Source organism: Chanodichthys erythropterus, chromosome 16 (genome assembly GCF_024489055.1).
Source record: "Chanodichthys erythropterus isolate Z2021 chromosome 16, ASM2448905v1, whole genome shotgun sequence".
In the NCBI taxonomy this organism is placed as follows: Eukaryota; Metazoa; Chordata; class Actinopteri; order Cypriniformes; family Xenocyprididae; genus Chanodichthys; species Chanodichthys erythropterus.
In genome coordinates, this window is record NC_090236.1 from 23,501,774 (window position 1) to 23,515,390 (window position 13,617).

The window sequence follows — 13,617 nt, forward strand, 5'->3', positions numbered from 1 at the left end:
GTTATTTTACTGTATTTGTAATCAAATAAATGCAACTTAAGCATAAAAGAAATCTTTCTGACCCCAAACTTTTTAAATTCAGTGTACATCACTTGCCATCACTGGCAAGTGTTTTTCATGTACATTGCAAATCCTTTTATTATTTTAAATAATGCCATGGCATCAACATTTGTTTTTGATCTTAAGTTTTGTGAGCTCTGTTCTGGTTCTAACAACTCCAAAGTCATGGGCTCAATTCCCAAGGAACACACATACTAGCAACATGTGTTGTATGTACCTTGAATGCACTGTAAGTTACTTTGGATACAACATCTGTACCTATGAAATACCTAAACATCATTAAACAAGATATATTTACTTATTAGTTTTACTTTTTACTTAGTTTCCCATAGGAAAAAATGTTCAAACATAGATGTGAGTTTAGTGAGGCACTTGAAAGATATCTGAAACCAATTATTTTACACAATTTTGCCTCCCAAAGAAATGCATCGTGTTTAAAGGATGTTTAGATGTTTATTTTTACTGAAAAACAAGACAAATACTTAAATTATTTTTACAGTGTATGCATGCTTTTAATTCTTTGTTTATGTGCTTATGTGCCATGTTCACTGTACAGTTAGCTAAGCTGAAGACACTTTCTAGGATTTTGCCATGGTTTTTTGTCTAAAACATTTTTTTGCAAATCATAAAAACAAATAAGTTGTAATGCAGAATCTGCAGTTTTAATGTGACATGCTCATTGATGGCTGACTAATTGCCATTGCGATGTATCTTCGCTGAATGAGTTCTGATAATGTCAAAATATGTGGGCCACATTTCTCTGGTGTGACTCCTCTTATGACACCCATCTAATGAAGAATGAAGCACAGCAACTGATGACGTTATCTCTCACTCTCTCTCTCTCTCTGTGTGTGGATATAGACCAGAAGAGACCGAGAAAAACAGAGACGTTCAGTTGAAAATACTTCTAACTTGTTATCTTCTATCTTATCTTATCGTCTTGTATTCTAAAATACAAGATATCTTCTTTCAAAAAGACGAGTCTGCTTTGAAGAAAGCCTTTTTTTAGCGTTGAAACAGACTCCAGACAAAAAGATCTTGCTTTGGTTTTAGCAGCCCGTTTCAATTTTGTGTGTCAATAAGGATGTCAGAATTTGATGGGGACTGTAAAACGCCCAGTCATGCCTGTCAATCATGACCACAGTCTTAGCTAAGATGCACATTGTACAGTTGACATAAAAGATGTCACACAGTCTGCTGTGGGCATCATGCGAGATTTCTATGGGGTCATATTGTACATTCTGACAAGCAACAATCAAAAAGGACAGCAAAGATTTTGCAGTACAGCCATATTTAATTGCAGTAGCTATTACATCCCATTCACCCTGTAGTGGAGCGCCATACCTGCCTTAGAGACGCAGGACAGGGCACTTGATGCTCTCAGACGGCTGGCTAAAGGCTCTGAGGCAGAAGTGGTAAAAGGTTCCATTTACACTCCAAAACCCTTCAGAGAGATCTTTGCCACAGGCCACTCATATCCACCTGAAATATTCCTTGAGCTTGTGTGCCTGTGGGTCTATTTGATTAGCATACTTGCTAGCTGTATACCAATAAATGTATAGGTCAATGACATGTAAGTGTCCTTGATAAAGAGGAAAAACACATTACAAGTTCTAAGAAACCCACTCTTTGTATTCATGTAGGTTTCATATGGTTTTAAAAAATCATTTATACCATTTTCAAGAAAGGAAATTTAAAGGGGACCATTTTATGACTTTTTCAAAGTCTTGATTTTGTTTTTAGGGTCTACTAGAATAGGTTTTCATGCTGGAATGTTCAAAAAACACCTTATTTTTCACATATTTTACATTGTTGCAGCACCTCTCTTCCCATTCTGTCAGTAACACTATAATTGCCTTTCATTTCAGAGGCTGCATCCTCCGGAGGTCGCATTTGAAGGCTTTTCTTAAATGAGACCGCCTCAGTGACGTATGCAGCCTTCAAATTCCACATCCGGACGATGCAGCCTTCGAAATGAGATTCAGCTTATGTTGAGTTCGTGTCTTGATGGAGCCACTCCTTCCGAGAAGTGCGTTGTGCTTTGATTGGTCGGGGGGACCAGTGTGATTAGTCAACCACTTCTGAGCATGTTTTGGAAATGTAACGACCCTTATAACCATGAGTTTCAGCACACTACTAACTCAACCAGGCATCACCTATCCAATCCAAAGGGACTGGAATTTCCAGTCCCTTTGGATTGGATTTAAACCGGATTGCAGGGTTGCTCAAACAGCAAAATTACACACTTATTTAAGAAGAAAATGTGTTTCAAATATTATTGATTATTAAGCTAAAAGTATACTTCCCATATACAAGTTCCACTCTTGCTCACCAAAAGACCCTGTGATGTAATTTTTGTCATTAATACAGTGCACATATTTTTTGCACTTGAAAAGAAAGCGTCATTTTCATTTTTAATAGATTATGCACTAAACTGTGCGTGAGAGGGAGCAGAACTGGGAAAATGGAGTATATGTGGGCTTTTAATTCATCTTTTTAAAAATTTTTTGAGAGCCTGAATTAACCTTGACATAGTAAGTAATATTACTTAATGCAGACCTCTAGTTGGTCCCGCCATATGACTTTCACCAGGTGAGAATTTTAGAATGTATCACCTTGTTAACGCATACGTTCACCCACTTCTCCTGGAAGACATGAAAATGAAGTGGCCAGTGAACTTAATAATTAATAATTATGTACACAATGCATGTTTCATGTGAATAAAACATGTCATCAAATTACGTTTGAATTGAAAGGATTATTGCCACTTCCATCGACATTTAGTGTGTACTGCACAGTTGAGATATATGAAAAACGCTAAGTGAGTCTGTCTCTGGCTTAGTGCCCGTCAAAGCAGGAAAGCAAATCTCTCACGCACAGTTCATCACGTGATGCATTGAATGTTCTAATCACATCGGCGTGAAAGTACACGTCAAAGGGTTAATAGATAGGACAAAAAGAAAGAGCTTCACGTCTTTAACCCTTACAGCAGTAACTGAACTTGGATTATGCATGTGAAAGCAGTACTGCCAGACATGTCTTCTAGTACAAACTGTGTGAAAGAACAGAAAAATGTGCCTCGTTTGCCCAGTAACTGCTCAGTGACAGGGATGCAGGCATGCGGCGTCTGCAGCGCCCTTCCTGGTCAATATGCCGCAGGTCTGTTTGACCGCTAGGATACTGAAGGGGAACACTTTAGAGGCTTATTGTATTGACTGTGTGTGCTCTGAAGTGTTGGCGGGGTTGAGCTTGATGTGATAAGGCAGCATCTGTTGGGTAAACCTTGTTTATCACAGCTTGTCACCTAAACCCTTTTCCTAATTTTAAAGAGAGGCCAGGAGCTCACCTGTGATAGGAGCATCGCATTTCGGGCGTGTGATTTGATTGGTCGCAGCAGCTCATTGAATGTGACAGTTTGTGTTGCTAAGGTTAAATGTCATTCTGTTAGTAAATTGTGGGTGAGTTTAATTGAGCCAGACTAATATATCAAGCTGTCCAGGATGGACGGGTGCCAAGCTGATGAAGGCGATGACTTAGGCATTGCGTGTCAGGCGACGGCTTCAGGTGGGTAGATGTTTAGGATGAGTGACAAAGGGGTGCAAAGGTTGTGTGAAACGAGGCAGACGGAACAGAGGAGGAAGAGGAGGGTGTGGATCAATCTGCGCTGGGCTGCTTTGCTTTCTCTATATGAGCTGCACCTGCTCATGCGAGCGAAGAGAGAGTCTGCTGGAATCGTGATGCTCATCTCAATGTGCCGCTGGCGGCAGAGCTCCTCAGATCAGAGTGCCGTGTGTTTATAGAACAGAGAAAGAGAGAGGGAGAAACAGGAGGAGGGAGTGGGAGAGCGGGATTGTGGCGCTACACAACGGACCTGCCAATATTCCTGTCTCTCCATCTTTAGCACCGTGGGCATGTGCCTGTGTGGGAGCAGCTGACTGTAAGAACGAGGGATAGGAGAAGAAAGGAATAGGGAAAGGCAGAGTACAATGGGTGGGAAGGGCTCAAAATACCCCCTTACGTCACCCACACATGATTTTTTTTTTTTTATATATATATATTGGAGGACAAAATCATACAATTGAACATAATTCAATATGAATTGAGCTGAAGGATACAAAATTGTTGAAAGCATTATTGTAAGTTTGCAGTTGATTGGCTGAAAGGACACTGCACAATTTCTGGTGTAAAAGAAAAATGTTAAATTGATTGATCAGATCTCCAGTCAGGGTCCAAAATGGACCCAGTGCAGACTAAAATTGGGTTTGGCAAGTGAATAAAACCGTAAAAAAAAAATTGAATTGTAAGAAGAGCCTGAACATCACTAAAGTGATATGCTCAGTGGTGATTCAAATAATACCACAAACAATTTTAAAAGTAGTAGTAGTTTATTTTGGCTCTTATTTTTTTCCTCCAGAAATACATATGTCAATTACTCCCCATGTTAAGCCACAAAAATGAACACAAGCAGAGGCTGGCTCATAATGCTGCAAGTGACACAATGACCTACATTGTCACAAATATGCAGTGAAAAACAGCTAAATAATGTCATTGTCATAGTGATTGTAATATTATAGCAAAAATAATACAAAATAGAGTTTTAATGAGTGTTAAGTAATATTTACAGATGTAAAAATTAATTTGTCAATGGCAGTTTTAGTTTTAGATTGTTAAATTGTTGATTTTTGGAGAAACAACACAAACCAACAACAAACAGCATCTTTATCAAATAACAAGCAATAATTTGTGTGTTTCAAGGAGAAGAACTGCTCATTTAAATAACATTCTCCTTGAGATCGCCTCAGAAACCTTGTGCTGGGCAGTTTGAGGATAAAAAGTATAGATTTCAGTTTGCTTTAGGGTCTCATGGGTCTGTGTGAAATAATCTGTAACTGCTTTATTGACTAATGAAATATTCATTGACAACAGGGTGCTTGAAAAATGCTTGTTTCAGTTTCAAAAATATTTTTGTAACTGAACTTGTATTGAAAATCATTTACCGTACAAACCATACTGTTTTAAACTATTTGATATTACAATTTGACATTATCAAGTCACAGCTCAATGCAGCAAAATGTGAAAGTAGTTTAAATTCTGATGGTGTATTATGTTCTTATATCTCTGTGAAACACAGCCAACCAGCACTGTTTTTGATACTGTTAGCTTTAATGTGTAGAGCTCCAGGAGAATAGAAAAAAGAAAAAGTGTACAATTCATCTCTTCTTCTGATTTTTCTACTTAGATATGACAGTCAGTATTGCACTTAATTTATAGTTTCTACAAGAGGTATTTAACTGCCTTGAACTTTTTTTCACATTTACTTTTATTACGGCATCAAATCTTTTTTGTAAGTGCAAATATTTATATTTTGATTATACTTAAAGGGTTAGGTCACCCAAAAATGAAAATTCTGTCATTTATTACTTGCCCTCATGCCGTTCCACACCTGTAAGGCCTTCGTTCATCTTCGGAACACAAATTAAGATATTTTTGTTGAAATCCAATGGCTCCGTGAGGCCTTCATAGGGAGCAATGACATTTCCTCTCTCAAGATCCATAAAGGTACTAAAAACATATTTAAATCAGTTCATGTGAGTACAGTGGCTCAATATTAATATTTTATAAAGTGACAAGAATATTTTTGGATCGCCAAAAAAAACAAAATAACGACTTATTTAGTGATGGCCGATTTTAAAACAATGGAAGCATCGGAGCACAATGAACAAGTGTATCGAATCTGATGTTCAATACACTGCTGAGTAATAAATGACAGAATTTTCATTTTTGGGTGAACTAACCCTTTAAGTTAACATAGAAAATCATGTAACTCACAAATAAGGAGAGTGAGATGCTGAAATCTGTCAAAAGTATTAAAATTGTGACTTAAAATGTTAACCTATGAACTCAATCTTATAAGTTTATTGAAGTCTGTCAAAATAAAACAATCTTTTGTATTAAAAAAAGACAACTAACACACAAAAACACTGCAAATAAAAGCACCAAACACTAAAAGCACAATTTTCCAGCTGCTTTGGTTCACTGAGATTAATTGAAACATTATAACATTTGATTGAAACTTTCCAAGGTATTTGAAAATCAAAAAAGACAAAAGTAGAAGACGTCTTACATGGAGGAATTAATTACTCATCCCTGAAGCACTGCAAATGACATCATTGACTATTAGTATGTCTATAATTAGGAATGTCACAGAAGCTGAATTACCCATTGAGCACATCCGAGCAACACACAGTAGTGGTGTTTCATTCCTAAACAAATCAGTGTTTTTAAACAAATTGGTTAAGTAAACAATTCAATGATTCACTAACATAACTTGCTTGTCCTTTAATGTATCCAGAACCACGTGTGATGTAAATGTAATGGTTACTTTTCTGAAATGATGCAGCCTCAATGATGTATATAGCTGACAAAGGCAACCTCTGGAGCCTTCAAAATGAGACAGTGTCTTTGAAAAAATCCTACTGGCATAGCATAATGGAAAATGCAGAAAAGGTTACAACACTGTCTGGAATGTGCATAGATTCACTTTTAATCTGATCTTTATACTGCATAACTTATCTGATGATTGAAGTTCTGTTTTTTGAATGAATAAGCATTTAGTACCTTACTTTACAGGTAAATTATCATTAATCTCCAATGAAACGAAACTGAAATGGCACATTGACTTTACTGGAATCTGTGTATCTGCAGTTGAGGTATGAGGTATATGAATTCAAAATAAAGCACACCTGGGTGTATGTGGGAGCATCTCTGTGCAGCTCTAAAGAAAACATTGCACCATCAGGGCAAAGGCACTTTCAAAGCACAGAACTGCATCATGGTTCATATAAAATAGCAGTCAGGGCAAGTATGTGTTTTTTTAGAAAATGTGATAAAATCTGGAACACCTGTGAATCTGTTAGCAAAGGAGACCACTAAAATGCTCACAGTAACTATAGAAGAGTTACAGCCCTCCATGAAAGATTGAAGAATGTGCATGAGACGACAACAACACCATGAACAATTCATAAGTCTTGTAGTCTTGTAAGTTAGGTGGACTTTTTTCCAAAGGAATAAGAGTGAATCAACAATCGCAAGGATTTTTCTATGGCCCAGTTAAGTCAAATGTGGATGCTTAAGTGTAAATTTAAATACACTTAAATTTAAAACTCTGACAGACTACCTTCATTTATTTAAAGGGTTTTTGAACGGCCTGTTAAGTTGCACATTATTTCACTGAAGCACTTCTCGGCTTGGTTTCCCTTCATTTCCTTCCCAGGTAAAATCTTTATTCACTCCTGTCTCAATTTCAGATGTATGGACGCTATACACAGGAGTTGGGGGCCTATGCCAAAGAAGAGGCTGCTCGTCTGCGTGAGGATGGAGCGCTGCGAAGGACCACCAGTGTGCGCGGCCAGGCTCCAGAACTGCTGGAGTATGAGAAGAATCCGTGTGCCAAGTGTCAAGGTGGGTGTGTTGTGTACATATGTGCGCACCAACAGCTTGCTGGCTGTTCTGCTAACGTCATAGCTTGCTATTTGTAGTGGTGGCTACAGAGTAAAGCAAGGAAAGCAGAGCCAGCAAAAATCTACAGTGATGAAGGGCAGCAGGGACTGAAAGAAGAAAAGGGTCACAAAGGGCAGCAGGTAAAAGAGTTAGAGAGAATGTGCTGAAATTGGGGATTAGGTGAGGCCATTGCTGGAGATAAGTGGGAGGGATTTGACCGAAGATGAGAGCTTTACTCTGGCTGCGTGATGTATCTAGACTCTTGGTCAGGCCAGTGGCAGAAGAGCTTTGCATGAAGATTCATTTTTTTCCTACAGAATTGAAACACCCTTACTTTCCTCTCCTTCTAACACAGTGGTTCTTAACCTTCTTGACTCCAAGGCCCACTGTTGCCCAGGACAGTATTCAGAGGGCTGATATGTACCTCTAGTACTTCTGTAACCCAAAAGTATGATGTAATTTTAATGTTTTACATCTTTACTTTTAGTGTGTTTAGTATTTTAATTATGATTCTGGTAATTTAACTAAGGCCATGTTCACACAGCTGAAGAATACTGTTGTCAGACCTGTATTTGAGTCCTTTATACAGTTGTTCACACACATTTTAGTTATTTAAGGGAGTGACAACTGTATTCTATAACTGAACTTACACCTATAATTATTAAAAATTCTCAATTTTCCAAAATCCAGTCACTGTTTTCCACCAAAGCTGTTTCTGTTAGTTTTGTGTTCTACGAGCGACTCAAATGCTTTGATTTCCACCCAGATATAAACGCTGCTGTTGGTTGATGAAGATTTGATGGATGAACTTGCAGCGCAATTGGACTCTTGTTGTGTCAAAAGTGATGAGACTTTTCAGTTTTACGGATGCCACCATCTTTGATATTACTTTGATCACTGTCACTATGGTTACGGCTTGACTCCCGTCCCGTCGTTCATAAAGTATTCGAGATGCTACTGTAAGTTATTGTGTGAACGGGACATTTCGAGACTTACACCTGTAAGTAAATGTGGTTGTCAATCCCAAAAACTGACAGTGTGAATGTAGCATAAATTTGAATCATTTTAAGACTTAGTGGGACTCCTGGAAGTTTTCTGAGGCTCCCTACTTGGCCCAAGCCCCCCGATTGAGAATCACTGATCTAACGTATCCCAACATTTGTTGCAGCATTATGTTGTGTTTCGAAGGCTGGTGTCAGTGAGAATTATTCAGTGATTTTTAATGGGTCAGCATTTTTGTGAAATTTTTGTCATTAAATTTCTGGATTTCAGGCTTTAAGTTTGTAGTGCTAAACCAAATTTTAGCAACTGCAGTTGCTAAATGGTAACTTAAAGTCAGCATTAAAACCAAAGTTATGATCATCTTATCTTTGTGATGTATGTCCAAGTGAAATGGCTTTTTGAACAAGAAACAATCTTACACCCCTCAGACGAACATGACTAACTTTCGTGGTTAATGATAATAATTTAATAATTTAAATTTTTTTTCTTTATGTAAAAGGAATACATACTTTTGAGCCCCCCCAACCTTTTGTTTCATTTTAGGGGAGGCAGAACCCATGATCGACTTCATAATTCAAACACCGGCCGCTGTTCCAACAAGCAGCCAGTGTTTGATTTATGACTAGCTTAAAGGGTTAGTTCACCCAAAAATGAAATTTACTCACCCTCATGTCCTTCCACACCTGTAAGACTTTCATTTATATTCGGAACACAAATTAAGATATTTTTGATGAAATCTGAGAGGTTTTTTATCTCCCATTGAAAGCAATGAATTGACCACAAGCAAGGTCCAGAAAAATAATAGACATCATTAAAATAGTCAATTTGACTACAGTGGTTCATCCTTAATGTTATGTAGCGACGAGAATATTTTTTGTGTACAAAAATAACAAATTTATTCAACCATTTCTTTTCTACCCTGTCATTCTCCTAAGCTGTTTACGATGAAGACACAGTGCAGAGCTTCTGGGTTCTACGTCAGAATGCCGGCTCATTATTGCCTGACGCTGTTCACGTGAGCATCATGACGCTTGTTTGCATTGCTGGCCAATAATGAGTCTGCGTTCTGATGTAGAACACGGAAGGTCTGCAATGTGTCTTCAAAGTAAACTGTGTAGATTAAAATCTCCAAAAACCATTAGTGCAGTGTTATGTATATTTTGTTCAATTGTGTACTTGCATTGTCTCAAATGTTTCCAACAATGTTTATATCCAGAGAAATTTGCAATTTTAACCAGTGCAACGGCTTGTCATTGCATTGCCTGTCAATGACGCCATATTACATACGCGTTACCCTCAATTTCTGGCCCTACTTCCGTAAAAACCATGTAAACACCAAAGATGCTTTAATATACCATGCGTTTTATTAGACAGCAATTGTTTGGATACCTTTTATCAACAGAAAATTAATCATTGTTATACAGCTAAACACAGTCTTACTGTTTAAATCTTGTTTTCTTGATTTACCTTGAGTATAACATGTTTGTAACCATGCCTCAGAGACAACAATTTTCTGTCAAGTGGCTAACATGGCAAAACCAGAAAGAGCTGGTTATAGTAACACAACATTTTTCACCATGCAATATATTTTAAAATTAACTTCATGCCATTTAACAATACAAATCATCCAGCTTTTATTCATATAATATTCTAATATCGATCTAGCATAGTCTCATACCAGCCAACGAGTGAACGCAAATAGTAACGTTAACATAATTTTAACGTATTTTTAGTATGATTGTTTTGACCAAGTAAAACAGCGATGTTACCCCACAATTTTAATTTGTCAAAAAAAGTGAGCTGTATGTGTAGTAATTCAGCACTCACAGCTATTTCATTAGACATAATTGTTATAGACATAAACAACATAATGAAAGAAGCGGCAGCAGCCAACTACGCCATATAAGCATAATAAAAACAGCAACGTAAAATGTTCCAGGCCTGGTCCTCTCTCACCCTTCACCGCTGTCATTCCTTCTTATATACTTCCGAAGCTCCTCAATGGCACTCGCAGGTGTCTCTCACTAGCATTTGCTCCACTGGCCTCGTTCTGCTCTCAGCCCCGTCCTGATTCATACCACAGTAATGTTAAAGGTGTCATATAATGCCATTTTTGTACAAGCGGTACATTTTTGGCCCCGACGAAGTTTGACAATTAAGGCTCGAACAGGATGTTTCTGAATGGTTGGTTAACGTAATGTCACTTTGATCTAACTTTGTATGTACTGGCAGGGTAGAGAAGTGAGATACGAATGCTATGTGTTTACTGATTGTATACATTAGTTCATTGACAGATTGATGTTACAGCTAATGGTCATGAAAAACTTTTTTTCAGTAAATGCTTGTCACTGATGCGTGATTCATGCAGTAATAACTGTTGCAACACAATTTTTTTATTTTTTTTTTGACATTACTTCTTAATCAGTAACAGACACCGTTATAAACCATCTACAAAAGTAAGCTTAGTGTAGTGTTACCACGTTAACTTTACCACCTGTATACACAGTTTGTAATAACACAATAACCATAACGCATTGTTCATTATAAACGTGGGATTATGAATTATATTGAGAATATCGTACATGGAAAGCATGCCGTAATGTACCCTGAGTGTAAACTTTAGCCACATTCATCGTGAAGCGTGCAGGCGATTTGCAAAGATTAATATAAAGGTTAATAAAACGTTACATTCACTTCTTCTGGAGGTGCAGCAGGAACACGAATAACTTAGTTGGTACTGATCCTTTTTTCAGGAGCAGCTTCTTAGCAAAACCTGCTTTATACTGACCCTCTGGTGAGAAATGATTTGCGCAAACATGAAAGCATTGACGTTGATCAGGGGGAATATTCCCTTCAAAAACGAAACTCAGCCACTGCGTCTTCAGCGGTTCGGATTTAGGAACATCAAAATGACTACTGTGTTCGTTATTACACCCAAGAACAGAACACCACAATCGCTTAGACACCATTCTGCTCCAGTGCATCAACAATGGCGGACTATGATGACAGCTCGCTCAGGGCGGGTCTGTGTTGAAACGCTGCTGTCAATTAACAATCGTGGGAGGGGCGTCCGACCATGTGACGTCACACGGTCAGATGGCTCGATTCGAGACAGTGGAAAACATATAAAGAGATTTAAAAAAAAAAAACACTGGATGTTTTTTTTTATCATTATAGGATGGTTGTATACAGGCACTGCCAATACAAATTTCAGTATAATCAACTTGTAAAAGTACATGTACCATCATATGACCCCTTTAATAAAACTTTAATACATTAGCTCATCCATGAACATGATTTCTGCCCGAGTCCTGTTGGATTGCTTTCCATCTGCTGTGGAGGTGAAGACTACAACTCCCATGATTCCACGCTTATTCACGGCATCATCAAGCTATACCTTTGTTATTGTTTTGAATTAGCGACCTCTAGCTATGAAACTTACATACTGTGCCTTTAACCAGCAAGACTTTCATGGTCAACCAGAATTAGTTCCCAGGTAACATGCTGGGCAACCAGCTTTCTTAGCTTTTGCTGGTGAACAACATAGCTAGATCAGCACCAAACCAGCATGTTCAGATCCATATTTAAATCGTTTCCACATTTTCCCCAACAATATGAAAAAATCAGAAAATATAATATGAACAGTCCATCTGGCTCTGCTCATGTATTTAAAACAGTTCAGTGAGAGAGGATATGGTCATGTCTGACGCCTGCAGATGTGGTGGTTTACCTCCTGCTTTCTAGATTGCCCTCTACTGGTGATTAATTGTCACTGGTTTGTGTAGCTGCTGTTGTTGTTTATCAATCTGTCACGCACATTCCACAAGTGTGGCCATCACCTGAATCTTAAGAGATTCTTGATGGTCTTTACATTTATGGCGGAGATATTTTTTCCCAATAATTTTTCAAGCATTGACACTGAACATTTGCTGTTGTCTAGCCTGTAAACTACAACTTGCAGCATTTATCGGCCTGTTCAATTCCCTCTGCACCTCAGTGCAGTGCTCGCCATTCACCAGCAGGGAGCATAATCAGTCTGCGCTGTTTAGGGGTGATAGATGAGACACGTAGACGTGCAGTGTATCTGTAATGAGCCACTGTGTCTTTGTGTGTGCTTGTGCATCTGTATCTAGAAATACGTCACTTTTCACCAAAGGATGTATTAAATGCACCGTTACATTTGAGTTTTGGGAAAAAATATATTCGGCTGGTAACAATTTATTTTTTCATTTAATGGTACATTAAGATGATTAGCTGAATAAAAAGTGAGCTTTGAACAAAAGCAGGACGTCTGTGATAAATTCCCTCAACAATTAAAAAAAGTTGAGTCCTCATTTAATAGGCAATAGTGTCTCGCAGTCCACTGTTTTTAGTGCTAATGAGGGATCTCATTGGTTTCTTGTAATATAAATAGACTGCTCTTTTGGCCTTGTGTAATCTCCAAAGACACACAGCATCTGTCTCTATATCATCCTTCCCGCCTCCCTGTTGAGTGTGAAAAGCATGAGAAATCTATCGGCACAGTGTGCAGCGGAGGTCTTCTGATCCTCCTTGACTGAGTTTGAGGGGTTTGGAGGCTTGTCAGCACACTACCTACACACTGGCATCATATGTGTCTCTTTCTCTCTCTCCGTGTGTCTCTGTCTCATTTCTGTTTTATTCCTCCATCTAATACTGTTCCAAAACCTAGCGAGCTGCCGCATTGCATAGGAGGCAGTCTTCTAATGCAGCATCCCAACCCTCATGAAACCTCATAAGTGACTGATTTGAAACGCACTGCATTGACTTCCAGCTCCAAAAGAGTTTGTTGCTAAGCTAACCACATGATACTCTGAGCCTTAAAGGGTTAATTCACCCAAAAATGTCATTATGTACTCACCCTCATGTTTTTCAAAACCCGTAATTCATCTTCAGTCACAAATTGAGATATTTTTTTGATAAAATCCAAGATTTTCTTTTTTTTTTATCTCCCATAGAAAGCAATGAAATGACCACATTCAAAGCCCAGAGAAGTAGTAAAGACATCGTTAAAATAGTCAACTTGACTACAGTGGT

At 38.1% G+C, this 13,617-nt stretch overlaps 1 protein-coding gene across 1 annotated transcript in view; it reads left to right on the forward strand.

Annotated features, from left to right (window-relative positions):
- clcn2a (chloride channel, voltage-sensitive 2a) overlaps nucleotides 1–13,617 on the forward strand; it is a 53,420-nt gene that overhangs the window by 10,155 nt on the left and 29,648 nt on the right. The window contains exon 2 of the mRNA XM_067362416.1: nucleotides 7,368–7,521. Coding sequence (XP_067218517.1) covers nucleotides 7,368–7,521 — 154 coding nt within the window. The remainder of the gene's footprint in view (nucleotides 1–7,367; nucleotides 7,522–13,617) is intronic.